The following is a 27645-nucleotide window of genomic DNA, read 5'->3' as shown; positions in this document are numbered from 1 at the left end:
CCCTCCAGCTTGAGCCGCCAGAGCCGGGGAGGGGGTGACTGACTGGGGGGGGGGGAGCGCTGTGAGAAGGTTCGCCAGCGGCGGGAGCCACCCTCCCTCCCTCCCTCCCCGCCCCCGCCCCCGCCCGGAGCTGCCCGTGGCCTTCCTCGGCTCCATTGGCCAGCGCTCGAGGGCAGAGGAGGGCTGCGCCTCGTCCAGACGCAGCGGCCGTCCCCGCAGCCCGGAGCAGTCTACCGGAGCCCCGCCGAGGCCCTGGCAGGCGGCCGGAGCGGCCTTCGGGGAGCCACCTGCCCTGCCGGGAAGCGCCGCCCAGCCCCGCCCGCCGGCCGGGAGGGGGGACAGGTGCGGCCGCAGCCAGGAAGGCGGGCCGGGAGGGGCGCCCGCGTGGCAGCCGGAGGTGAGTGGGGCGTCCGGGAGGGCGGGCTCTGGCCCCGGCTCAAGCCCCGGGCTGCGGGGGGGGGGGGGCGCGTGCGGCGCTTCGGGCGGAGAGTCGCCTGCAGGGGGGGCAGCCGGGGGGGGTCCGTGATCCCCGCCCCCCTCGCCCCCTCCCCTCGGCGCTCCCGCAGGGTCGGCCCTGTGCCCTGCCCGGTGGTCCCGTGGAGGCGCGAGTGGGGGCCCGGGGGAGTCTTCGCCGGAAGGGACCGCAGCGACCAAACCAAGGCCCGGCGGGTGGGGGTGGGGGTGGGGGTGGGGGGCTTCGGAGTTTCCTCTTGGAGCCCCCCGGCAGGGAGCGCTCTTTGGGGGCTGCAAAGGAGGCGGAGGGCGCAGGCACTCCTCTCCCCGTCCTACCCTGCAGGGAGCTCCGCGCTCTCTGGCCGCCCCCGGGGAAAGGCGCCCCGAAGGAGGGGCGGCGGAGGGGCTCCGAGGGCGGGAGGGGGCGGCGCTGCGGGGGGACTCCTGAGCTTCGGCCCTCGGGGTGGGTTGCCGGCCAGGGGGCAGAGCTCCTGCGGAGGGGCCGGGGAGCGCCCGAGGGATCTCCCCCCGCTCGGAGGGTCTCGGGTCAGGGGGAGCGTCTACTGCCGCGCCCCCCACCCCACCCCACCCGCCGCCGAGGAGCTTTTCGGGTCTCTGCGCAACTTTTGCGCGGCTTCCCCCCCCCCCCCGGGCAGCTCCGAGGGGCCTTCCGAGAGCCCCTCTGCCCTATGGGGTGCCGAGCCGGGGGCCGCAGGTCTGAAGGGCTCCCCCCCCCTCCGCGCGTTCGTCTGCAGCCGTTCCTGACCAGGCCCCCTCCCAAGAAGGGCTCTCCTGCCGCCAGGGGACTCAGGGGACCACCGTCGGGGGGGGGGGATTTCCATGTAGTGGGGGGTCTTCAGGGCAAGCCCACCCCATCCCTCCTACTGTCGCCACCGGCACGCTAGCCCTGTAGGCACTGCCACCAGTTTTCAAAGTCACCTCCTTTCCCCACTCCCTGGTTTACAAAACCGGCACGACCCTGAGCAAGAGGCCCAGTGGCTTTTTTCTACCCCACAGTAGCCCCCCCTTCCCCCGCTGGTGTGGTGTAGTAGTTCGAGCTTCCGGCTTTCACCTGGGGGCCTGTGTGGAAATCGCCACTGTGCTCTGGAAGTTCACAAGGTGGCCCTGGGCTAGTTACACCAACTCCACCTAATTTACCCCGCAGGGTTGTTGTGAAAGTGGAATGGAGGAGAGGAGAAGGATGCTTTGGGTCTTCGTTGAAGAGGATGAGGGGGCATAAATAGCAAATCCAGCTGAAGCAGTTCCTTGTCCCCACTTTTCCTGGCTCACGGAGACAGCAGAGGTGTGGTCACTGGCCTAGTCCCTTCGAAGGAGGTATTTCCCAGGCCACGTGAGGGAACCGGCCGCTGGCTCCTCCGGCTGGCTTTGCTCCCAGGAACCTCCCCCCGGCTCTGTGGCTGCTCCCCCTTTCCTTGGGGGGAGCCGGACATTCTGATTCCCTTTCTGGATGCCTGTTTCTTAGTTTTCTGCACTAAACATGCCAGGTGCTCAGGAGTAGCTTTCAAATCTTCTGGTAGCCGCGAGCTGCCGAGTGCCGGCCCCCCCTCGCACCTGCTCCACCTTCTGTGGCTCAAAATCTACAATCCAGGTAGTTTGGAAAAAGCATTTTGCCTGATCTGTTCTGCTTCCATCATACAGTTTTCATAAAATATGCCCTTTGTCCTCAGATTGTTTGCCAGGTTTGCGGTAAAAGCTTTTCGGAAGCCGTGTGTGTTCAACGTTAAATGTGCCTTCTTGGCAGGGATGAATTTGGCATTCTCCAGAGGATTTAGGCAGTATCTGATCTGGTCTCTCTTCCTCTCTGGTCCGTGTTGCCCCAATGCAGGGGTCTGCAACCCGCGGCTCTCCAGATGTTCATGGACTACACTTCCCGCCGGCTTTTTGGGTCTTTGGCCATGGTGGCAGGGGCTGATGGGAATTGTAGTCCATGAACATCTGGAGAGCCGCAGGTTGAAGACCCCTGCACCCAGTGAGACCTCTCCAAAGTCGATTGGAAGCCAAGACCAAGTGTCTGTAGCCGGGAGAGTTTTGAGCTGACCCACAGTCCATCCCGTTCAGGCGTGGCCTTTTGGACCCTGACTGGAGGTGTGGGGGGAGAGGGGCCGACAAATGTAACAGACATGATGGGGTCCTACTGTGGTTGCGGGTAAAATCTCTGCCCCGCTGTTTGCTGCAGTGGATTGGGTGTGTGAGAAGAACAGCAGCCCACCTGTGATCGGAGGGGTGGTCTCCTGGCAACCAGACGGCCTGTCCGGCTTCAGTTCTCCGTGTCCCTTTTCCAGGAACGCCGGTGCCCCAGGGGCTGCACACAGCGGACACTTGCAGGGAAATGGAACAGACTAAGCCAATTGTCTTAATGCAATTAGCTGTTATGATCTAATAAAAGCTGTACTCTGGGTACAAATAAATGTGTGCAGGTTGTGCATAAGGATCAGTGCCCCTCCCCCAACGTGACCCCAGTGAAATAAACTGCGTGTGGCGACCCGTGTGTAAGAGTAGCTGTGCTGATCAGGCCAGTGGGTCACCTGTTGTGGGGTTGAAGCTAGTTTGGTGTTTCTGACTTGGTGCTCCTGGTACCTGAGTTTTAGACTGACACAAACATGGTTGGTATGTAATTCGTTTTGCTTCCCAAAATAATTTTTGCACTGTTTCAAATCATGTAGCCCCAGATTCTCAGACAGTAAATGCATGCCAAGCTGCTGTGGGGAGGGCCTAGTCTAGGGGTGGCCAACCTATGGTGCACCAGATGTTCATGGACTACAGTTCCCATCAGGCCCTGCCAGCTTGGCCAACTGGCAGGGGCTGGTGGGAATTGGAGCCATGAACACCTGGAGTACCATAGGCTGGCCACCTGTGGTCTAGCCTAAAGTCCATTTTTGTGTCGCCAATTGCTTTCATGCCCCGAGGACTGAAGACAGCTGTGCTTTGAATCACCTGAAATTGCACACCAGCGGAATTAAGAGGGTGGGCAGCGTAAAGCATCTGGTCCAAAGCAAAGCTTATTTTCTTGGCATAAGAAAACCCCTGTATTTTATATTCCCTCTGTGGGCCACGTCCTTTCACCCAATTCAGCTTGTTCTTAAATATCATATACTTGAAAGTGTTCAACCAGGGTCTGAGAGACTCAAGCTCAGATCCCCGCTCTGCAAGCATTCATGCTTCTGTGTTGGGGACCAGTAGGCTGATCTAGCACGCAAGACAGCAAAAGACAGAAGCAGGAAATTTCACAAATCCAGGCTGGTTTAAAACAAGATCCCACTTTGCCTAACAGTTGGGAGCACCATCACCACCCCCGACCCACCCAGTCCCAGTGAACTGATTGATCGTAAGGGTATGTCTCATGTCTGATGATGACGTCACCTCTGAATCTCCAACGCTTCTACTAGAATAAAATCTGTGAGGAGTCCAGGGGTACCTGACCATATTATAGTGTGAATCTCACCTCTCATAGGTGTCAAACTCGTGGCCCTCCAGATGTTATGGACTACAGTTCCTATCATCCCCTGCCAGCATGATGCTGGCAGGGGATGATGGGGGCTGTAGACCATAACATCTGGAGAGCCACGAGTTTGACACCTGTGCGTCTAGGGCAGTGGTGGTGAACCTCTGGCACGCCAGATGTTATGGACTACAATTCCCATCAGCCCCTGCCAGCATAGCCAATTGGTCTAGGGCAGGGGTAGGGAACCTGCGGCTCTCCAGATGTTCAGGAACTACAATTCCCATCAGCCTCTGTCAGCATGGCCAATTGGCCATGCTGGTAGGGGCTGATGGGAATTGTAGTTCCTGAACATCTGGAGAGCCGCAGGTTCCCTACCCCTGCTCTAGGGTGTGGCTACACTGGGCCAGTAAGGGACACGTCCACCAAACTACTCCCTGATGCTCTCAGGACTTCCAGAGGAGGCATCCCCTTCTAGGCCCGGTCGCGCTCTGTTCTGACCCCCCTCCCTTGACAGCTTTTTTCTTCTTCTTTGGCAGCTCCAGATCTTTGCTCTTTCCAGCAACACCTGTGTGTAGCATGGAGGACTTGGCTGTCCCCGCGCCCCTCTCAGGGGGCTTCACCTACCTGGTGGCCGCCTCGCAGACCTTGGGCCTGGCCGTGATCCTGGTCTTGGGAGCCTGGATGGGAGTGTATCGTGGGGGCATCGCTTGGGAGAGCTCGGAGCTGCAGTTTAACGTCCATCCTCTGTGCATGGTTGTTGGAATGGTGTTCTTGCAAGGAGATGGTGAGTGCTTGCAAAATTACAGTGATTTGTAAAAATTGTGCAAAGAATATGAATATGGGAACAGTGACTAGGCTCTTCTCTCATTTTGCTAACTAAATGTAATGTGTTTTCTTAGCTTTGTGTCCTCCGGGGTAAGGAGAGTGGTGCTACACCCTGGTTACAACTAGATTAGATTACTGTAATGCACTCAGTGTGGGTCGGCCTTTGGGAAGTGTTTGGTCATCACTGGATCACTGGCCTGTCTGTGACAGCTCCCAAATTGTTTCTGGGCACAATTCAAGGTGCTGGTATTCTGAGGAATGGTCGAAGCTGTCCCCTTCTCTGCAGCTCCTCTGCCATCTAGATGCCATCCTCCCGTGGTGACTCCTGCCTGCATCAGTGATGAGTGATGCTGTGTGTAGGGAAGCCAGAAGCAAGCGTGTAGAGCAGCAACCGTCCGCCCTCTCCCAACCATCCCATGTCCTCTGGGCCTCTTGCCAGGGAGAAGCGCAGCAGGGCCTTCCTGCCAGCCAGGTGCCTCATGTCTGTTTCCCCCTTCCTCTTGCAGCACTCCTGGTGTATCGCGTTTTCAGGAACGAGAGCAAGCGTTCCACCAAGATCCTGCACGGCCTCCTCCATGCCTTGGCCCTGGTCATTGCCCTTGTGGGTGAGTCAGAAAAGCCCCGCAGACTTCGTTCCACCTTCAGGCTGTTCACCCCTTAGGCCAGTGATGGCGAACCTTTTTGAGACCGAGTGCCCAAACTGCATCCCAAAACCCACTTTTTTATCGCAAGGTGCCAACGCGGCAATTTAACCTGAATGCTGAGGTTTTAGTTTAGAAAAAAAGGTTGGCTCTGAAGCATGCATTACCCGGGAGTAAGCTTGGTGGTAGTTGTTGGCTTTGCTTTGAAGCAACCATGCAACTCTTCGAATGGGTGAATCACGACCCTAGGAGGGTTTACTCAGAAGCAAGCCCCATTGCCAGCAACCGAGCTTACTCCCAGGTAAAGGATTGTGCTGTAATTCTTTGCATGAAAATCAGTGGGGTTTAACAGTGCTTAACAGGATTACCTATACTGCTTCTCCAAAACTAGGTCTTAGGTTTAATGCTAATAATCGAGCCCAGCGGCCCAGGCCAGCCTAGATGTGTGGGGGGGGGGGGGCAATTTCCCCCCCACATGACAAACTCTGTTTGCATGTGCCCACAGAGAGGGCTCTGAGTGCCACCTCTGGCACCCGTGCCATAGGTTCGCCATCACTGCCTTAGGCATTCCCCATTTTTTCATAGCTCAGGGCCACAGGGCACTCAGCTCCTCTGATACCCCCCGCCCCCCAATGTCTTGTTGGAGAATGCTGGTTTCTCAGTCAGGCAGGATGGGATTGGGCACAGGAGCTGAAGCCTGATGCCTCACCAGCTCAGCTGGCACTCCTGCCCCCCTCGTGCCACTCACAGCCATCTGAAGGGACCACTTCTTAGCTGGCCTGCCCCCCCCCCCCCCCGTCTGAACTCTTCTTGGGGGTCAAGTGCACTTGCCCCAGCTTAGTAAGTGGGGGAAGGAGGGAGGGAATTATGAGTGGTGGGGGGGGGTGCTAAAGAGAGGTCTGTGCCTGCCTGCTCTTCTAGGTCTGATCGCTGTCTTTGAGTACCACAAGAAGAAAAGTTTCCCGAACATGTACAGCCTCCACAGCTGGTGTGGAATTGCTGCTTTTAGCTTCTACGTGCTCCAGGTGAGTTGGCAGGTGGCAGCTCTGAGGCTGTCTGAAGGGGAACCACGATGGCTCAGTGACAGCCTTTGTGTGGCACACCAAAGGTTCGATCCCCGGCAGTGTCTCCAGTTAGAACAGGGGTCTGCAACCTGCGGCTCTCCAGATGTTCATGGACTACAATTCCCATCAGCCCCTGCCAGCGTGGCCAATTGGAGAGCCGCAGGTTGCAGACCCCTGAGTTAGCAGGACCAGGCTGTGGGGGATGTGGAACCCCCCCCCCCCCCGAGATCCTGGAGGGCTTCAAGTCTGAGCAAACACGACTAACTTTGATAGGCAGCACAGGGGCGAGTAGAGCTCTGGACTAAAGAAGCCGGCAGCGTGTGCTGCACTTGAAGGGTTCCACTGCCATCCATGCCAATCTGGACAATCTATGAAATGAATGTGCTACGTTCAAAACAATATAAGATACACAAACACGCGTGGCACATCGGCGCTGGCTCAAGCAATTTATATTACCTGTTCGTTACTTGTAAAGTATGCCAAATTGTTGGCTATTAGACTTCTCAAACTATTATATCTCCATAGCACATATATATCTCCACTTTAAATCCCATTCATGCCACTATTTATTACAAGACAACCTTCTCTCAAGTCCATAATCATATATTTGTTACACCAACAGTGTCCATAATCTTGTAAATATTATTGCGTCAATGTCACCTGTTGTGACTGTGATACAAGTTCATAACAATTAATTGTGATTATGGACATTGTTGGTTTAACAAATATATGATTATGGACTTGAGAGAAGGTTGTAATAAATAGTGGCATGAATTGGATTTAAAGTGGAGATATATATGTGTTATGGAGATATAATAGTTTGAGAAGTCTAATAGCCAACAATTTGGCATACTTTACAAGTAACTAACAGGTAACATAAATTGCTTGAGCCAGCGCCGATGTGCCACGCGTGTTTGTGCATCAATGCCATTCAACGCAAATCTGGACGTGAGCCCTTCCGGAGTTCTAGCCAGGTCCAGGTCCAGCTAGCCAGGTCCAGGTCCAGAGCACGGAGACCGTAGCACTGCCTGTCCCATGCCCAGAGGACTCCAACCCAGCTCCATTTTCCACAGCACGTTTGGTCCAGTTTGCACTTAATCCACGAGGCAAAGCCTGCTGCTTTCCTTGAGGCGCTGCGTGCTCATGGGCGTGCAGTGCCGCAGCCCTCAGAGAACCACAGCTTCGGTGTGCCCTGATTTTCCCACAGGCACTTGGCGGGCATCACAGGCCTCACGGAACCCTGAAATCCTCCCAGGCCGACGGCCATTCTGCCCGCTCCCCCTTTCTGCAGGTCAAGCCCCAGAGGGGAGCTCACAAAGGCTGCTCTGAGTTCTCTTGAGTAGGAATTCTGGAGGCTTTCTGTCCTGGTTCCTGCAGTGTTCCCTCCCCCCCATGGTCATAACCTCTGAGGTTATTTTCCATTTCTGAAAGGAGAAAGGAATTGGGGGTGGGGGGAGGGAAGGACTGTGAAATGGATCACGGGTGATGTGGATCTAAAGCAGCCATTCTCAACCAGGGTGCCCTGGTGCCCTGGGGTGCCGTGAGCATGTCCCAGGGGTACCGCGGCAACACTACCACCCCCCCCCTCATTTTTGTGGTGTCTCCCACCGGCGCCAGCAAGGACATGGAGCTGGCCCATGGGGCAGGACCTGCCACAAGGTCAGCAGCCACCCCCACCCCCAGTGCTTCCCTTCACCCTGGGAGGGGAAGGTGGGGGGTGTGGCAAGCAGGGGCAATGGGAGGGGAAGATGGAGGGTGGCGGCAGGGGTACCGTGAGATATGAAGAGTGAGGTCAAGGGTACCCTGACCTCGAAAAGGTTGGGAAACACTGATCTAAAGCCTAGCTGTGTGTGTGATCCTTCGCATTTCCCATGGCATCTTTGCCTGCTTGCTTTTGAACATGGCTGTTATCTGTTAGGAGCTTAATGAGGCTGTTTTCTTCGGTGGTTGTGGCAAGGCCTGTTGCTCGGGTGCCTGTGGGTAAGGTCTCAAGGCACACTACAAAATATTTTTTAAAATCCCAACCAGACATCCTCGCAGCAAATTATGCGTCAGGTCTGGGATTACACGAACAGGTAAACCGCGCAAACAGGAAGCTCTCTCGGGCCAGAGACACCACAAAAAATGCAGGGTGGATTACAAAGGTAAGCGACAGAAGGTACTCCATCCACTAACAATTGCAAGAGACCACAACCGTGTTCATTAACACCAGTGCCTTCCTGCCTGTTCCATTCTATGGCCGTTCTGATCCCTTCATAAGCATGCTCTCCTGTTCTGCACATTCTGCACATGTTGGACATGTGGGGCCTCTCTGGCACACGGTGAGGGTTGGCAGCAGAGGCGTAGCTGGGCCAAACTGCGCCAGGTGCGCAGTGTTTTTTCCGCCCCACCCATGGCCCCCCGTGGTGCACCCACCCCCCTTCCCACACTTACCTTAGTTCCTTTTCTTTTTCTAGTACTTTTTCAGGATGAAAAAAGCGGCCTCTTCACAGTTCAGGCTAAAAACAGCCTGAGGAGGTATACTTCCCAGGAGACCTTGTGAGCCCCAAGGTCTCCTGGGAACTGTAGTTCCTCAGGCTGTTTTTGAGCCTGAACTGTAAATAGCCACTTTTTTCAGCCTGAAAAAGTACTAGAAAAAGAAAAGGAATTAAGGTATGTGTGAGAAGGGGGCACAGGGGTCGCAAGGAAAAGGGGGAGGGGCCTTGCCGCTCCACCACTGGTTGGCAGCTCTGGATTGATTTTAGGGCGGGGCCTGGGGAGGCTGAGGTCTAGGGAGGGGAGTGCCATAGAGGTCCCCCTCCAGAGCAGCTATTTTCTCCAGGGGAACTGATGTTGGCTGTCTGGATGACAGTTGTAATAGTGGGAGGTCTGGTGCTACATGGAAGTTGGCAACTCCCCACATGGCTTAAAATCAGCAAATACTTTGGCAGGTGCAGGGAAACAGGGAACTTTCATCCAAAGAGGGTGGGAAAGAATCGCTGGGCTCTCCAGGGTGTGCCTCTTGCCCCGCTTCATTGAGTTGCAGGGATCCAGATCCCTGGATCCAGATCCCACCCAGATCCAGGCCTGCACATCACATCACTTTTTGACTGTGTGGAGTTGGAGCTGGACATGGTGTATTACAAGCATTTGTGGCTCCAGCCTTCTTGCTGGGGCCGTTTAGGCTCTGGAAAACTCTATGGAAGGTGCTCCCTTCCTCTTGTGCCACAGAGAGCCAAGCTGAACTGGGCTGCTGGGGACTTTAAAAGTGCCTTCCTCCACAGCTGCTGTGTGACTGCAGGCAGGTCTGGGGAAATGCCAGCTCAACCTGACAAGAAACACACAGCCGTGAAAGTAGGGCTCCACTTCTGCCCTCAGTCCACTTTTTCTGGGGTCAGTTGGGGCTGCTGGACGTTGAAGAGCCTCATCGCAGTGATCCTGCAGGTGAGGGAGGGGGCCGTGTAGGGGCTGGAGCCTGCTGGAAGCCTCGAATGTGATTCTTAGCCTGGCTTTCCTCTCCCAAGTGGCTGCTCGGACTGGTCTTTTTCCTCTGCCCCGGAGTCTCGTTCTCCGTTCGCAGCAGATACAAACCTCATCACATGTTTTTCGGGGTCTTCCTCTTCATCCTGTCTCTCGCCACTGCGCTGCTGGGGATCCTGGAACTGCTCCTCTTCAAGATAAGGTAGGTTCTTTTCTTCCAGCTCATCTTTTCAATCGGGCTGCTCAGATTTTTCCTTGGGAAGTCCAAACATCTTGACAGAGGGCGCATGAGGCTGAGCGCATCCGTGATGGCGCTGAAATCATAGAATCGTAGAGTTGGAAGAGACCACGAGGGCCATCAAGTCCAACCCCCTGCACATAATCAAAGCAGCCCTGACAGGTGGCCATCCAGTCTTTGTTTGGAGGAGAAGTCGATTTATGGCTACCAATCTTGATCCTCTTTGATCTGAGATTGCAAATGCCTTAACAGACCAGGTGATCGGGAGCAACAGCCGCAGAAGGCCATTGCTTTCACGTCTTGCAGGTGAGCTCCCAAAGGCACCTGGTGGGCCACTGTGAGTAGCAGAGTGCTGGACTAGATGGACTCTGGTCTGATCCAGCTGGCTTGTTCTTATGTTCTAATGTTTAAAAACTTCCGAAGAAGGAGACTCCACCACACTCTCATTCTACTGTCGAACAGCTCTTGCCATCAAGAGGCTCTTCCTACTGTTTAGGTCAGGGGTCTGCAACCTGCGGTTCTCCAGATGTTCATGGACTACAAATCCCATCAGCCCCTGCCAGCATGGCCATGCTGGCATGGGCTGATGGGAATTGTAGTCCATGAACATCTGGAGAGCCGCAGGTTGCAGTCCCCTGGTTTAGGTGGTATCCTTTTTCTTGTACCTTGAATCCATGACGCCTTGTCCTGGTCTCTGGAGCCGCAGAAAACAAGGTTGTTTCCTTTTGAACATGACACCTCATCGAATGTTTAACAGACCTTTTGCCATTTTGGTCACCCTTCTCTGGCCACACGCTCCAGCTTGACAATGTCCTTCTGGGACTGTGGTGCCCAGAACGGGACACAGGGTTCCAGCTGAGGTCTGACCAATGCAGAAATGAGTGGTACTGTTACTGTTGAAGCAGCGGATTTACTCGGAGTAGACCACCTTGCAGGATGCAGTGTAGACAAGAACTGACAGACACACAGTCACCAGCGCAGTTCTATTTATTGCTATCTACTGACAAAGTGCTTCGCCAGACCACAGGTGTTTGCAGGCACACATCGCTCTGCTGTCTGTGCTGACTATATACAAAAGTGGTACCAATCAGGTGCCCTCACCTTATCAGGTTTTGCACGTGGTACAAGCTGTGCACTCAGTCCTAATCTGCACACGGCACCTGCTAGAAGGAGGGTCCAGCTGTCATTTAGATTTTGCTCATCTAAACACATGTTCTGACAGTTACTTCCCTTGATCTAGACACTATATTCCTATTGTTGCAACCCAGAATTGCATTGACTTTCTTAGCTGCTGCATCATACTGCCTTTTCTTTGGAGAGCATCCTCTTTACTTGGATCCGTCCTCTTGAGAGTTCTTGTAAATCCACTCTCTTGATGATGGTTTCATGTCTAGTGGGGCACAAAGCTAATTAGCTCTTCCACCTCTGGTTTCCTGCTAAAATTCTGAGAGATTTGTGGGGGGGGGGGTGGGAAGTGTTGTCCTGGCACTTTAAAGGGCAAGCCCAGTGGCAGGCATCTGTGGGTAGCCCAACAGATCCACCGGCAGCTGCATCAGGTGTAAGAGGAAATGGTGGGGAAGCTGTCTCCTTTGGAAGAGGCAGCCTTATTATGGGCAGAGACAGCTTAAGTCAGGGTCTGCAACCTGTGGCTCTCCAGATGTTCATGAACTACAATTCCCATCAGCCCCTGTCAGCATGGCCAATTGGCCATGCTGGCAGGTGCAGTTGGGAATTGTAGTTCATGAACATCTGGAGAGCCGCAGGTTGCAGACCCCAAGAGCTTCATCACTTACATTTGCCTTCTTTTTGGCTCTCCTCCTGACTGGCATCTCTTGGCTGTCAGAGACCTTTCCACTACCCAGCTCCTTGACTGTCTGAGCTCAACCCTGTCATGGTGTGGACCCAGAACCAGTCCCCAACTCATAGTGGCAAGTAGTGTCCCCTGGGAAACTCACTAGGAAGTAGAGCCCTGTTCTTGCTCAGGGGAAATCCCTACCACCGCTCAGGACAACGAGACCCAGGCTGGTCTCTTCAGGGGTGCTCTGCCTCCCCTCCCTAGCTGGTTTGGGGCAGACTCTGGACAAGGGGTCTCTAGGAGCAGCAGTGGCGCAGTGGTTAAGAGCAGATGCATTCTAATCTGGAGGAACCGGGTTTGATTCCCCGCTCTGCTGCCTGAGCTGTGGAGGCTTATCTGGGGAATTCAGATTAGCCTGTGCACTCCCACACACGCCAGATGGGTGATCTGGGGCTAGTCACAGCTTTTCTGAGCATTCTCAGCCCCACCTACCTCACAGGGTGTTTGTTGTAAGGGGGGAAGGGCAAGGAGATTGTCAGCCCCTTTGAGTCTCCTGCGGGAGAGAAAGGGGGGGATATAAATCCAAACTCTTCTTCTTCCCCTCCTCCTCCCTAATTAGGGACTTGTAAATGAGCCTCCTAGCAAAAAAAAAAACCCTTCCCACCAGGGAATCAAGGGGCTGCCCTCTTCCGCCTGGTTTTTGGATGTAAGTGGTACAGGATCCATACAGGCCAACGCGTACAAGAGCTCTGTAAAGGTTGGGAGTCTTTTAAAAAAGTGGCTGTTCTGAGATGCCTTCTCTCCTTCTGCAGGGACAGCTACAGTGCATTCGTCCCTGAAGGTGTCTTGGCCAACATCTTGGGCCTGTTGCTGGTGGCCTTTGGGGCAGTTCTGGCCTACATCCTGACCCGGGACGAGTGGCAGAGACCGCCCTTGGCCGAAGAGCTGGCCCTTTCCATGGATTTCAAAACCCTCACGGAAGGAGACAGCCCAGCTGCCTCCCACTGAGGGGGTCGCTCCGAGGCAGACAGACAGGGGCGCTGTGTGTGTGTGTTGTTGCTTGTGGGCCCCTCCCTGCTTCTTGGGTGTAAACAGCCCCTCTTTGCCTTCCGTGCAGCACCGCGTCTGTTTCCCTACCCTTAGTTGGTCCCCCAGGAGCAGGGGCCTCAGTCAGAAGCTGTGCAAATGTTCTCAATGGCTTTTACTGCTGCTTTTGTGCATCTGGATTGTGTGCCAGGCCTCCCCGTGCGGAGGGTGGTTCAGGAGGCCTCTCTTGTGCCTCTCCCAGTGGTGGTGTGCTTCTGTAGCTAATCATGGGCCGCTTTGCAAGAGATTTCTCTGCTCAGCCTAGAGGAGGACTGATAGGTACCAAGGCGGGTTCTGGAAGGGGGAAGGCAGTGAGTTTGGGGCACTTGGAAGCCACGCTGCTTATCATAAAAATAAAATAAATTCTCAGCGCCAGGGCCGGGTCCAGTGGTTTTAAATGGCTTCCGGGCACGACCTGCATTTTCACCCTGACCTGACTCTTGCCTCCCCCTCTCTCACTCTTGGGCAGAAGTTTGATTGGTGCTTTGCCCTTTCTGATTTTGTTCTGTGGGGCTTCGACAGAACAATGGGCGGCGGTTGCCACCACACTTCAACCGAAACGAAAACAGAGTCATTTACTTCGTCTCTTTACTTATCCTGAGTGGAGAGGGAGATGCACGTCTGTTAAACTTCCTGCAGGGTTTTAAACATCCAGCTGAGATGAAAAAGCAGAGTTTTTGTTCCAAACTCATATTAGGGAATTCTTGCCTAAACCCGGTAGGCTGAGTGACGAGATGTGCTCGGTGGGAGAGGTATGTTGAAGCACTAGAAATGTGCTATGGCATAGGTGTCAAACTCGCGGCCCTCCAGATGTTATGGACTACAGTTCCCATCATCCTGCTGTAGTCCATAACATCTGGGCTGCGAGTTTGACACCTGTGTCCTAGACCATCCTGCATGCTGGCAGGGGGTGATGAGAACTGTAGTCCATAACATCTGGAGGGCCGCGAGTTTGACACCTGTGTGCTATGGAAATGGTAATTATGCTTGTACATAAAATATTTATTTTCCAGGAGTTCCCTGGAACAGTTATTTTTCTTTGAAAGTACCATGTAATTCTGTTTAAAATAATTACCAGAATGCAAATTTCGTCCTGGCTGGGATCTCTTGTGCTGTTGGGTTGAGTGGTTTTCAATAAATATTTGCAGCAAGCGCCGGACTCCACATTAAACAGGACTGACTGCAGCCTGCAGTGCGCATAGAACACCACGGCCCAGAGGTGGCTCAAACACGTGACCTTGTGTTTTAGAGGCAGCTGTTCTGCTCTGGAGCAAGGCCACGTGCCAGAAAACAGCCCCCATGGGAGGGGAGTGTGAGTTTTAAACCCCTGAGCCTCCAGCTGTCCGGGCCCTGCAGGACCTTGGTGAGTTCCGCAGGGCCTTTGGAGTGTCCAGTCGCTGAAATGTGCGCCCCCCCCCCTATATTTATTTTACCACCTTATGCTGCCCTCTTAGAGGGAGTCCGGCCACTCCCTCTTCTTAGGGAGGCCTTTAAATAAATTGGGTTTTGGGACACTGATATTTTGTACTGACCGCTGTTTTTAATGGATTTTATTGGTTTTAGTAATTGCACTGATTGTAATGATGTACACATGTGGATATTGTTGTGCACCGCCCAGAGCCCTTTGGGGATGGGGCAGTCTACAAATAAAAAATGATAGGTCTAGGACACAGGTGTCAAACTCGCAGCCCAGATGTTATGGACTACAGTTCCCATCACCCCCTGCCAGCATCATGCTGGCAGGGGATGATGGGAACTGTAGTTCATAACATCTGGAGGGCTGTGAGTTTGACACCTATGGTCTAGGAGGTTGCTGAGGGGACTAAGGGGTTCCTTGCAAAGAAAGGCTTGCTGAACCAGCTGTGCTGGTTGTGGTGTTTGTGGCTAGAATCCTTCCTTGTGTACTTGTCCCCCCCCCCCCCTCAGCCTGAAGACTGACAGAGTAGCCGACACCACATTTCTAAGTGTTAACCATTTATAAATAAGTACATTTTTTTCATACATACAGTTCATTGTACAGCTTACAATCTGTATACAGTGGGGCAGGGGAGGGGAGAATGCATTCTTTTTGAACTTTTTTCCACGTCTATCTCACAGCTCACATGTACAGACAATAAAACTCTGCTCAAGCAAGTACAGTGAAGGGAAAGAAGGGATTTTCTTTCCTCTTATACAGGGGAGGCCAAGAGCCTCAGCCAAGCGCAGGGGCGTGTGCAACGGCCCCACTGCAAAATATCACAAACTGTGTTTTGTTTCAATATATCAGGAAGAGAACAGAACATGCAATTGAATAGTATACTGTACAGAGAAAATCCTTTACATCAAAATTATAGAAAAGCAAAAAGAACCCATCTTTCCATCAGGAGTCTTGAAGAAGGAGGGCAAATGAGAGCGGGTATCGTACAAAGGCAAAGCAGAGATGGCTGCCAAAATGCTGCAGTGCTGAGTCAAGGAGCCCCACTGGAAAAGGGGGGGGCAAGAGTGGGAGGCCACCATTGGAGTTGGAGGAACAACCCTGTCCCCGTCCCCCACCCCCAGTGTAAAGAATGGACAGCCTAGTGCTTACCCAAGCCAAGTTGTTCTTGTTCTCTGACAAATTGGGGGGAGGGGGGCAAATAGCCAGCAGAGAAGCCTCAGCCTCTTTTCACCCGAGTCTGCTTCACATGGTGTTCCCCAAATGTTAAAACATAAACCGCCAGTCCTAAGCTAGCAGCATCTGCGGGGGGGGGGGGGGGGGGGGGAGAGCCGCTCCAAACTGGGCTCAGAAGGGAGGGCTTCACTTGCTGGCCAGGGAGGGGCCCATTCCGGTGGAGATGTTAACAATCCACCTTCTCCAGTGTAATTCAAGCTCTGACCACCACCTGCACCCAAAGTCATTTCAGCCCTTAATGTGATGTCTGTGTCAGCGGAGGGGAAAAAAAGCATTTGAACGGGAGTCCAGCAACTATATTCAAGTAATTCTGAGGGCGGTGGGGTGGGGGAGCAGATTTCTCCACCTCTTTGTGCTTTTGTGGCCGAGTGCCCCCCCCCCCCCCGCCCGCCGTTTTTGCAGCCACCTCAAATTCAGCGAAGGCATCAAGCAGCACAGGAGGAGTGACAGGTCTGGCACCCTCTAAGCCCTTGGGATGAGCTGAACACCCAACGTGTCGGGGGAGGAGGGGGGGCTGTCATCCAAGACCTTGCAAGAGACTACTCAGAGCAGAGGAGGAGAATTTCCAGGCACACAGTGATGCTCTCAACGTTCTGTAAGGCGCAGAGCAGCCGGCACTTGGGTTTTGCTTTGTGTGGATCTAGAATAGTAGTCATTTGTTAATTGCTGTCATGCTCAGGCCCAGGACTTAGTTTTCAGAATATTCTTTGCAGTTCATCATCTGATGCTTGTAAGAATAACCACATTTTTTAAAAAAAGACCCTACAGATTTAGTATTGCCGAGCAAACATCGTCCCCAAATGCTCTACAGATATAGACTCTGCTTCTTTGAAACCAGCACAAACCTAATAAAGATTTTGGAATTGGAAAATCTGAATTTTTAAATGAGATTTCTACAGAAACCCTTCTCAAAGCAGAACTTCCTGGCAACCAGCATAAGAACCACGAAGAGAGCTGACGCCTGCAGCCAAGCAGAGCTTCAGTTCACCGTAGTCTTTCCCCTCCATTTGACATGTGATAAGTTTTTAATTATTCCCTGTTTGTAGACACCAGGCAGCTGGCTGGATCCCTCACCTGGGCAACAGATGCAAAGAACAAGTTCTCAAAGGCCTGTCTGTGGTGCTGGAGGGACACCTTGTGGGGGCTTTTGGTAACACACAAACATACATTCAAGCAGAAATGCTGCTGGGCACACAACAGGTTCATTTATTCAGTGTTTCATTTTGTGGATAAAGTTCTAAAATTCCATGTTGGGGGGCAGGGGATAGGGATAATATTCCTGCACCATCTTTTTCAAAAACAAATCCCTCTGGGAGCCCTTGGGGGCAGTGTGGTACAGCGTTCTGAGTTTTTAAAAAGCTCATGTGAAGAATAGTTTAAATCGGACAGAGAACAGAATTAAGAGCTATGCTCGGTGGCCCCAGCCTTTCCAGGGTGGATCCAGTGGACATAAGACAAAGGCCAAAATCAAAGCCCGATCAAATGGCCATTTTGGCCCCTGCCCAGTTCTAAGACAACGACGGCATTTGAGCACACAGCCATACCCCGGGAACGGAAAACAGCCACAGTTCAACCTTGAGTGCTCCCAAAAGAGAATTGCTGGGGATCTTTTGAACATTGCCGCAAATTACTGTTGATGCTTACGTACAAGAGCTAATGCTTGGGCTATGCCTTTGAGAACCGATTACTTCCGCCCACCGCCCCCCCCCCCACCCCACCCGTAAGCCCACTGACAAGGACTGCTCTGGATAAATTGCTAATGAAGATACTAATCACTTTTAAGTACCCAGCATTTACCATAGTGAACAAAGCTAACTGCAAAGTGCACCCCATTGACGGAGGGAGACAGGAGTACGAAGAGCAGCCACCACCCCACCCCGGCGCAAGAATGCTGCGGAATCGCCACGCAGTCTTGTGCCCATGGCTTTGGATGTGTCCACCGCTTCTTTTCCTCACTGTGAAATGCCAATTGGCACTGGGAATGGCACAGCATGGCAGCAGACTCGAGACTGCCTGTTAGGCCACCGTGAAGGTTCGGTGCTTGAAGCAGCCACGCCTGGGGGTCTGGGATACAGAAGAAGGAGCAGCATTTGCCCCTCCAGGTGTAATGTGATTATTTTTTTCGTACTCCAATTGCACTAAAGAATTTGGGACCAGCGGCTTTTACCAGGGCAAAAAGACCAGCAGTAGAAATAACCACCTTCACTACCCACTACTCTCCTCAGCAAAACGGCTTCCAGCTTCTCAGGTTAGTACAGGAGTCTGCAACCTGCGGCTCTCCAGATGTTCACGGACTACAAATCCCATCAGCCCCTGCCAGCACGGCTTCATGCATGGTAAGAAGTTTAAAATAATATCCAAAAAGGCAGAAAACATGGCTGAGGAAAAAAATGGAGATCATAAGATCTATTTGTGAAGGGGGGAAAAACCTTATTAATTGTCTTCCTCTTTCCCACAGTTCCAAAGAAATGTGTTTGTGAGGGAAATGTTAGACGAAGCAGGGACTGGTTCAAAATAGAGGAAAGCAATGTTTCAGGCTGCCCACTGAATGGTCTCCCCAGCAGACCTTTTTAATGCAATTCCACACACACACCCCAACCCCCAACACACATTAAGTCCCTGGTCCTCCCTGACTGTGAAACCGGTTTTGGAATGCTGCTAATAACAGCCCAGCCCCCCCCCCCCCCAATACACACAGATGTTCAGGTAAAGGATCAAACCCAAGGAAAGTTTGGAACAACAGCTGAAAACTTTATCTCTTTTCATGCCAAAAACCGAGGTTACAAATTACAAGGACCAACCAGCTGGCCCCTGCAATGATCCCACATGCAGAAGCAACTTCTCTCTCTCTCTCTAAAATCCAGGCCCTTCACATATAACCTGCAAAGCATCCAGGTATGGAATGTGATGTAGAGAACGATTCTGACATCGCTGGCAGGAGCCTGTGCTGCCCACGACAACATTCACTTTGCACTGCTTTGTACATCTGCCACCTTCACTCTTGTGATGCAACAGACCATAGGTGTCAAACTCACGGCCCTCCAGATGTTATGGACTACAGTTCCCATCATCCCCTGCCAGCATGATGCTGGCAGGGATGATAAGGAAACTATACTCCATCTGGAGAACAATTGTTACCTGTCACCCTAGACCCTCAATAGAAGCCCTTCAACTCCACTTGTACCCCACTTCAAGGGGGACCCCGGTGGTATTCCAGGGAGTCTGTGAGACCTTTATAAGGACAGAGGGCAGCCTCCCACGCCAACAAACATGATAATTGCCCCCTTTCTATCCTAGGGATCAGGGATTCTTTTCATCAGGGAAGGGGATGGTCCCCTCCCCGGCCACCAGAGCCATTCAGCTTTCAGATCTCCTCACATCACAAGCCAGAAAATTCAACAGCTCTTACTGGCTCAGTAGTACCAAGAAGGTGTAAATCCTAATGCAGTCACCCCATTTACCCCTAGTATTGGAATCAAAATGAACTGGTTCTCATTCTGTTTTCCAATGCAAAGGGTTTTTACCATATCTTCTGTGTCTGCAGGCAACAGACCAGGGTTCTCGGCTGAATATACGAAGTTCCGTCTTTGGGCAATGCTTGTCCTATTCTAGTTGTAGACGCAGCTTTGAAAATTCCTCCAGACTCTTGTGGCTAGCTGGCCTCTGTCTAGACACATGAAGGAACTTCCTTGCTCCCTCCAGTACAAAGAAGTCCCTTCCAATCAAATTGCAAGATGGTTTGGAATGGGTGCCAGGGCCTTGTGGGTGGTGGCCCTGCAGAACCAGTGACCCTCTGAGCCCTGAACTCAAAGGCCATGCTTGCTTTTCAAGGGTGGTTGACTTGGCTCTCACTGTACTGCTTTGAGGAGGTCAACAGATGATGGAAGCCTCTATGGCAGGGGTCTGCAACCTGTGGCTCTCCAGATGTTCATGGACTACAATTCCCATCAGCCCCTGCCAGCACTGGCCCTGAGTGGCCCATGCTGGCAGGGGCCTGATAAGTATGAATCATGTTTATCTGGAGCCAGATTACCACTCTCAGAAAGTGAGAAGGGCTTGACACTTGTTCTGAAAGGGGGCTGCTAGGTGCCAGAGAGGTAGAAGGAGTCTGAAAAATTCAAATCAAAATGGGGCATCTCTGGTTGGCTGGAGGCTATATGGCCTCAATGACAGCCTGCTATCATCAGAGGAGAGGGAAACAAGGTGATCCATCCACTCCCAGAGCACCTGCGGGAAAAGGACACTGCCAGGCCCGGGAGCCACCAATTGCTGTAGTGGGCAAACTGTGCGCCTTTATCACTGCTCCCTTATGAGGCTTCAGAACACTGAGACACCCATTACTTTAGAACAAACCTACTGATAACAGGAATTTCTGGAGGGCAGGAATCATGGTAAGTTATTGTGAAAACAAGCCCAGCAGGAAAGGGACAAGAAGTCTGAAGGACAAACCACGGTGGATACCCAGAGACTGGCCGAAGGGGAAACAATTTTGATTCCTCTCTGAATGGTCAAATGAATACAATACTGTTTGGAACTCGCCTTTCGAAGCAACTTCACTTGCAATTGTCTATGACAGGGCAAAGATGTCAACCAATTCCCAGCAATCCCAACTACGATCATATCACCCCAGATAAAGCAGGTTGGGTTTTTATGCATAGCTCCTCAGTAATATTTTTAAAAGCCCCCTTCTGTGCAGGTTAACAAGGTGTAAGGCAGGGGTAGGGAACCTGCGGCTCGAGAGCCGCATGCGGCTCTTCTGCCCTTGCACTGCGGCTCCACAGAGCAGGCAGCTAGCCCCATCCTTGCCAGCCCTGCAGGCAGCTTGGGGCAGAAGTGCACCAACTGCCTGTGGCCGGCTGGGCATGCGTGGAGCTTCCCCTACCGCCTGCCTCTTTTGAAGAGCCAGGAGTGGAAGCTTTCCCGGTGGCCCGGTGAGGGCCAGCCAGCCTTCAGCCCCATCCTTGCCACCTGCCCTGCAGGTATGGCAGAGCGGGCAGCATCCATGCAGCTTCTCAGAATGGCCCAGGAGTAAAAGGTAAAAAAAACCCAATATATACAGTGTTATCTTTATTTTAAATGCTCAAAAAATTATTTGCGGCTCTAAGTGTTTTCTTTTCCCATGGAAAATGGGTCCAAATGGCTCTTTGAGTGTTAAAGGTTCCCTACCCCTGCTCTAAGGAGACAAGGTGGGCAGCGTGGGCTGACGGAAGAGGACAATTTCCGGGCAAAAACATGGGACGCAAATCGAGAGGAAAAGGAAGTGTTTTACAAACGTCCACGGAAATCAATTAAATTTCGATTGGAAGGTTTGCTTGAACGAGCTGAATGTATATAGACTCCTTTGGAGTTGACTTCGACATCCTGTGCTCAAAAGGGCCCGACTGACTGCTGGGAATCTCGACAGTGCTGCCTTTATCTGAGGTCAGCTGTGCGTAGCAAAGGGTCTGAACTGTCTCACCACCACACAGAAAAACAAAGCAAAACCCCGGGTTGGCTGTTTGCCAGTGAGTGGACATGGACAAGCAAAAAGAAGGGTGAATGGAAGGAAGGAAGGAAAACAGCTGTGTAACTGGGAATTCGTCCTGGAAAAGTGTGCTCAAGGGTCCCCCAGATACATCTCTTTCACACATTAGACTCCACAAACGGCCTCTTTGGTTTGATAGGGGATGTCTGTCCTTGCCTGGAGTCTCTGGAAAGTTGCCTATAGAGGTTGTCCTGGTAGGCCTGCGCAACAGGCAGTGTCCGGGCCACCTTAACATCTGGGTAGGAAGAGGTCTGGCTAACTCTCGAGGAGGTCTCCCCGGGAGCCGTTGGCCAGCATCCCGTGCGCACTGTAGAAGTCCTCCTCCAGCACGTGGCCGTTCTGGGCATTGTTGGTTTTGTTATAAAAGGCAATGCTGCTGATTGAGGACGGCGGGCTGAACGTTTCCGGCTGGGGGAGAGTTCCAGGAGACGTGGGGCTCAGGACAGTATCCACTGAAGACACGGCCCAGGTTCTGTTCTGTTGGTGTAGATGGGGGTACTGTTGAGTCCGGGCAGTTTTATCTATGATTCCCATGAAAGGGGTGGTCCTGGAGCGGGCAGGCTCACTAGGAATTAGAGATGCCCTGAGTTGGGAGACCGGGGAAAGCTTCGTCCACATGATCTGTCATAGAGCTTGCTTGAGGGAATCTCCATCTACTGAATGGATGCGGAAGGGTTCAAACTAAAGGCCAGTTGAGATGCTATTGCTAGGCAGGAGATGAGTCCGACACTTTAGGAAGTGGAAACAGTGAAGCCTTGAGGAGTGTGAGTGGGGGCTTTATTTCACTGGGGTTCACTGTGATGGGCCTTCGTATCAAGTGGGAGATGTCGGGAGAACCCAGTTGGCTGACGGGCAAGGAGGAGCGTTCCAAGTCAAGCTTTGCATGACAGACTGGATAATAGGAAGCAGACTGGCTACGCCCAATCTGTGGGGTTTGGCTGTATCTCATCCCGCCACGGTAGGCAGAAGAAGGCCTCTGTGGAAGATCCTCCTTGGCCAGCCCACCATGCTGGCAGATGGCCCCTGCGCTGAGGCTGGCCTGAACGTGCTGCACTGGCCGCCCATCCCCCACTAGTCCTCCAACGGAGCTCTGGTAGACCAGCCGACTTTGGCCAGCCGCCATTTCTGCTGAGGCCGACTGGTACTTACTTGTAGCCCTTGAGGTGGAGCCATTTACTATACTGATGCGGTTGGGATCACAATTGCACAGTGAATGGCAGAACCGGACTGATTGCTTCGGACAATCTGGGCCTTTGCAGGCTGCAACCGAAGGCCTGGCTGAGGGACTGCGACGGGAAGCGGAAGCATCTGGAAGGATCTCTGTGTCATTTTGGAGAGCGGAGACTTGGGCCGCCCAGGAAGTTGGCTGATACTGGGCTCCTGCTGATACATTTTGGGAGACCCAGGCCAGGGCCCTATGAGTACTCATACTGTATCTCTGCAGGAGGGCTGCTTCAGTGCTAGGGGAGGGCCTCTCCCAGGAGGAAGCCGGTGGGCTCTGATATTCTTTCCCTTGGCCACCAACTGGAGGCGGGCTGAAGCGGTAAGAGGAGGCCTGGTGAGCAGGAGAGGTGTGCGGTGGGCTCGGCCTGTAATGGGAGTTCTGGTGCGTTGGAGAGAGTGCCGGGGAGCCAGGTGGATATCCCTGTCTTGTTGGTGACCCTACAGAGCTACTCGGCCTGAAGTCAAACACCTGATGCGAGCCGAGGGGTGAGCTGGAGATGTAGGCAGAATCCCGGGGGGCTGGGGAAGAGGGGGGGCTGGGGGCAGCAGGCAGCCCCTGGCTGGGCCGCGTCTCCATCTGCAAGCTCACAGGAAGGCCTTCCATGTCCTGCTCCTGGTAGTCCTCTTCCAAGATGTCTTCTACAGCATACAGCTCTTCATGCTGCAGTTTGGGTTCGGGGGTTTCGGGGGGCGGTGGCGGCGGCGGCGACTGCTGCTGCTGCACCTGGGTCTGCCTGCACTCCTCTTCCACCCGCACCAAAAGCCGCTGGATCTCGCGGTTGTTCGGGCAAAGCTTGATGGCCTCATTCAGATCCTCCAGCGCTGCTGAGAACTGCCTACTTGACCCAAAAGAGGAGACAGAAAAGAAGAGCCAACAGTTACTCTGGACTGGAATCCATTTGCTAAGCAACAAGCTTCCCGGGGGCGTGGCTAGTGGGTGGGGAGGCGGACTCAAGCCTGGGTCCGCCTGTGGCTGTTTCCCTCAGACCTGCGGCAGAAGAAGCAGGCGGCCCCTGACTACCGAGCCTGCTCTCCTGGGACTCAAGCAGCAAGGAAGGCAGCTGTGGGAGATCTGGGGCAGGCAGAGCTCTGGCTCCCTCGCTAAAGGGTCTGCGCCTGGGCCCACCCACTGCTCGGGGCACCTTGGCCTGCTGGCTCTGTTCTAACTGAAGGCTGCGAGGGAATGCATCAAGGGGAATGCAACAGCAAGGCCTTCAGCCATCCTTCGAGGAACACAAGGGTGAGGGGGTTGGGGAGGTGGGTTGTCATTTACAGGGACACTGGTAGCTTTGGAACAAAACAGTCATCTGGCTGACCAAGACTCTCGTTGGTAGAGAAAGCCCCCCCACGCCCTTCACACACACAGGCTGTGTTCTGGTCTGATTTCTTAAAAACCTAGAAATGCTCCAGCTCGTTCCTGATGACCCCAGAAGTTTGACCTTTACTGACATAGGAAGGAGATATAGCAGAGCCTTTGAAACAGAATCTGGAAAAGTCCCAGAAAGGAACTTGGGTGTCAAGCGTCTGAACAGCATGTGGCAAATAGGGGACAGCCAAAGAACAGATCCAGATGGCGGGCGGGGAGGGGGGGTGGGCATGGAGCTGTTGGTGCTCCAGGAGCTCGGTCTGAGGAACAGAAGCTGAAGTCCAACAAGCGCAGTCGCAGTCCAGGCTGGACTGAGAGGCTACACGGCGGAACGCGACAGCAGCGATCCTTCGCGGGGACAGGGACCCCTGGCACAAACGGAATCCCACACATTCACAGCAGGTGCCCCATTCCGTCAGCCGAGCAAAGAGACCAGCAGTGGCAGAAGCACAACGTCCCCATCCAGAGCTTGGGGACAGGCCCTCTGTGCACCAGCCACCGCTGGGCCCCCCCAGCCCCCTCTCTCCCCATCTCATGCCACAACGAACCTTGCACACAGAGCAGAAGAATGCCTGGCTTTGGGCCACCCCTGTGTTGGCCTTCAAACACTTGGCTGGGATGTGGAGAGGCCGCCCCTGGCGAAATGCTCTGAGACCCCCCCCGGATTACTCTAAATGGAACCGTGGGAAGGGCTCAGCTGGCATGGAGGGTGAGCTTCTGACCCCGTGGTCTTCAGGATACAGCGACGCCCTTGGGGCCAGCTCTTGCTGTTTGTTCCCTGTGTGGGGGATGTTTTTGTGTTTGTTTGTTTTTTGGAGTGTGTCACATCCAAACCTCAGGAGGACAGGACCTCTTGCTGGCCTCTGGCTCTCCTCTCACCTGCTGCTGCGTTTGGCCCTTGCTCTCGCATAGTAAGCTTCATAAGATTTCGGTTTCAGCTCCAGTGCTTTAGTGGCAAATTCCTCCGCCATTCCAAAATCCTGCCATTACAATAGGTGTGTAGATAAGTCATTGAATATATACACACACACATATGCACACACAAAATTTGTGAAGAAAAATAAATGACATGGATGTATTTTTCTAGGTGGACTTGGTGGTTTTTTTTTTAATGTGTACCGCAGGTGGTATCCAGTGATCCAACCTGGTCCTGCCAAATTAGAAGTTACAGACTTCCACGCTGGGCTTGTAAGTGGTTTTAGCGTGGAGTCTCTGCCTCCCCACTGCCTACCCAGCCTCCCACAGCTTCTTCTGGATTTGTACCACTGGTCTACCCACATTGTTTGCTCCTAAGGCTGTGGTGGCGAACCTTTGCTCAGATGTTATGGACTACAATTCCCATCCAGCCCACTTCCAGCATGGCCAATGGTGGCCATGCTGGAAGGCTGATAAGTGTAATCCATAACATCTGTAAGGTCGCCCTGCCTACTCTAAAACAGGGTCTTCATGATGGCCTCTCTTGAACCAAGAAGCCCGATGAGATGGCCAGATCCCTCCCTAGGCAAGCACATCCAGCAGGGCTTTGGGATTTCCCATTCTAAGTGGAAGGGCCTGTCGGACGTTAGCACGGGTCTGAAACTTTTGTGTCAGCCAATCAGAAAGACGCAGCCCTTCAAAACTGCCGGACTGAGATGAGGAGCTTCTTCCGTCTCTTCCCTCAAACACCTGACCTGCTGGCAGGTCCAGCATCAACACCGGGACACCAGGCTCCATTCTTGGGGCGTTGGCTGGCATGGGCTCCCTATGGCAAACCCTGCCTCTCCTTAGAAGGATTTGCAAATGACAACGCTACGAGGGCAAAGTTTTATATGTCAACCTCTACACTGTTGAGTCACAACTAGATCCCAAGTATAAGCAGCGCCCACACACAACACAGACACACACTCGCTCGCTCGCTCTTTCGTGTGCATGTAGAAACCCCCCTCCCATGCTATATTTCTGGACAGTGCAGCAATGTGGGGCCAGCATGAGAGGTTGCCCAGCTCCAGGAGGAGACGGGAAGGGCACGGGGGGAGGACAGATGTTGGCATAAGCAAGTCACTGTGCTAAGAGACACGCCCGTTTCACATGACCAACAGTGGAGTCCTAAGCAGAGTCAATGCTCACTCTCTTGAGGATGGCACTGCCACGCCCCACGGTTAAATCCACCCAGATTCTACTAGTGTCCTCCAATCTAAACACACACAGAATTTCTCAACAGCTATTTTCTACAGCAACCATTTTTAATTGCTCGAAACAAAATCTCAAATCATTGCTTGGCTGTTTCAGAACAGTCAAATGCCAGTGCTCTGTGAAGGACAACCAGGTTTCTGAAGGCCATTCCAGGAGTCTGGGGGAAGAGTCTGGTCAGGGGGTGGCGAGGCACAGGGAAGGGAGCCAGGAAAGGGAGGTGTCCAGGAGGGGTCTTGGACAGGAAGGGGTGCTTACATTCATTTTTCTCCGACAGCGAGACAGGTTGAGGAGGAGCGACACTTTCAGCTCTCGGAAGGTTTTCAGGTCTTCTCCAAACCCTTCGCGGGGAAACTTCTTCAGGGCGTACTGGTAGCGCTGGGCTGCCTCCTTCACTTTCCCTTTCTGGCAGAAGGGCAAACAGGTCATGAGGCACCACTGAGTTTTCTACCTCAGGGCCAGAGTAGTTGGAAAGCAGCTTATTTATTCACTTCATTGCTACCCACTTTCTTACCCGTGGGGACCCAAAGCAGCAGACGCCGTACTCCCCTTCCCCCCAAGTTCTCTTCACAACAACCTCGCAAGGCAGGTTGTACTGAGAGCGTGTGATCGGGCCAGGTCGCTCAGCAAGCTTCCACGGCGAGAGACGGGATTCAAACCCGTCTCCCCCAGTTCCTAGTGTCTGAAACTGACCAATACACACACTGGGGTGCCAGCGTGGCCACAGCGCACACAACTAGAAGAAGAAGAGTTTGGATTTATATCCCCCCTTTCTCTCCTGCAAGAGACTCAAAGGGGCTGACAATCTCCTTGCCCTTCCCCCCTCACAACAAACACCCTGTGAGGTGGGTGGGGCTGAGAGAGCTCCGAGAAGCTGTGACTAGTCCAAGGTCATCCAGCTGGTGTGTGTGGGAGTGTACAGGCTAATCTGAATTCCCCAGATAAGCCTCCACAGCTCAGGCGGCAGAGCGGGGAATCAAACCCGGTTCCTCCAGATTAGATACTTCCCACGCCATTGCTGCTCCTAGGAGCAATGAGGCATTCCCTGCCAAATCAAGAATTGCTCAGAAATTATTTTTAAAAAATCTGTATTTGTAGAACATCCTGAGCAATATCTGTCAGTTTTGGATGTTTCTCATTCGGACTGAAGCAAAGAGAAAACTTAAGAGAGGTGGAGTCTCTAGAGAACTGCTGGCTTTTTTGTGGCTGGCCCAGATGCACTGTGAAATACTCTGCTGAAGATTGTCCACAGGCATACAGGGAGCGGCCCCTAGAAATCAGCTCTGCACACTTCCCTTTCCCTTCCCCCCCCCTCACAACAAACACCCTGTGAGGTGGGCGGGGCTAAGAGAGCTCCAAAGAGCTGTGACTAGCCCAAGGTCACCCAGCTGGCATGTGTTGGAGTGTACAGGCTAATCTGAATTCCCCAGATAAGCCTCCATGGCTCAGGTGGCGGAGCAGGGAATCAAACCCGGTTCCTCCAGATTAGAGTACACCTGCTCTTAACCACTACGCCACTGCTGCTCCCAGTGGAATCCCAGTGAAAGAGCAGGTAAGAGGTGCAAAAGCCGGAGAGGAGGAGCCCGTCTGCCGCCTGGCTTGTGACTCCATTGTAGAGGGGAAGGCCATACGATAGCTTCCTGTTGGAGGGACACAGATCCAGTGCTGCCTTGCTTGTTTATACAATA

At 53.2% G+C, this 27645-nt stretch overlaps 4 protein-coding genes across 7 annotated transcripts in view; 1 reads left to right on the top strand and 3 right to left on the bottom strand.

Moving 5' to 3' along the window:
- Positions 1-27645, bottom strand: part of KCNH6 (potassium voltage-gated channel subfamily H member 6) — a 534004-nt gene that overhangs the window by 204931 nt on the left and 301428 nt on the right. The window lies entirely within an intron of this gene.
- LOC125444488 (transmembrane ascorbate-dependent reductase CYB561) lies at positions 144-18727 on the top strand. Of its 2 annotated transcripts, XR_007246219.1 has the most exons (7): positions 144-397; positions 4453-4700; positions 5248-5346; positions 6304-6407; positions 9950-10107; positions 12751-13811; positions 18697-18727. XR_007246219.1 is itself a non-coding variant. In XM_048516928.1 (6 exons), exons 2-6 carry the CDS (start codon positions 4493-4495, stop codon positions 12944-12946), a joined length of 765 nt encoding a protein of 254 aa, XP_048372885.1. In that variant the 5' UTR covers positions 144-397; positions 4453-4492; the 3' UTR covers positions 12947-13856. The 2 variants fall into 2 exon arrangements, 1 of the variants encoding a protein (XP_048372885.1); XM_048516928.1 differs by lacking the exon at positions 18697-18727 and having other exon boundaries at positions 12751-13856.
- Positions 21454-21816, bottom strand: LOC125444489 (protein TANC2-like). Its single transcript, XM_048516929.1, has one exon. It carries the CDS (start codon positions 21814-21816, stop codon positions 21454-21456), a length of 363 nt encoding a protein of 120 aa, XP_048372886.1.
- TANC2 (tetratricopeptide repeat, ankyrin repeat and coiled-coil containing 2) overlaps positions 21905-27645 on the bottom strand; it is a 243193-nt gene continuing 237452 nt past the window's right edge. Inside the window, exons 26-28 of one of the 3 annotated variants that reach the window (XM_048516920.1) lie at positions 26216-26362; positions 24668-24768; positions 21905-23261 (exon numbers count right to left, since the gene is read on the bottom strand). In XM_048516920.1, coding sequence (XP_048372877.1) covers positions 21905-23261; positions 24668-24768; positions 26216-26362 — 1605 coding nt within the window. The remainder of the gene's footprint in view (positions 23262-24667; positions 24769-26215; positions 26363-27645) is intronic. The other 2 variants (XM_048516921.1, XM_048516922.1) reach the window with 2 other exon arrangements.

The sequence above is a fragment of the Sphaerodactylus townsendi genome, linkage group LG15 (assembly GCF_021028975.2).
Source record: "Sphaerodactylus townsendi isolate TG3544 linkage group LG15, MPM_Stown_v2.3, whole genome shotgun sequence".
Lineage (NCBI taxonomy): Eukaryota > Metazoa > Chordata > Lepidosauria > Squamata > Sphaerodactylidae > Sphaerodactylus > Sphaerodactylus townsendi.
The sequence above is the reverse complement of the archived record's forward strand: the minus strand, read 5'-3'. Positions and strand labels throughout refer to the sequence as shown.

Coding starts and splice junctions, on each gene's coding strand:
- LOC125444488 (XM_048516928.1), top strand. CDS start 4,493: ATGGAGGACTTGGCTGTCCCCGCGCCCCTCTCAGGGGGCTTCACCTAC. Junction 5,347..6,303: donor CCTGGTCATTGCCCTTGTGG/GTGAGTCAGAAA, acceptor CTGCTCTTCTAG/GTCTGATCGCTGTCTTTGAG. Junction 10,108..12,750: donor CTGCTCCTCTTCAAGATAAG/GTAGGTTCTTTT, acceptor CTCCTTCTGCAG/GGACAGCTACAGTGCATTCG.
- LOC125444489 (XM_048516929.1), bottom strand. CDS start 21,816: ATGTGGACGAAGCTTTCCCCGGTCTCCCAACTCAGGGCATCTCTAATT.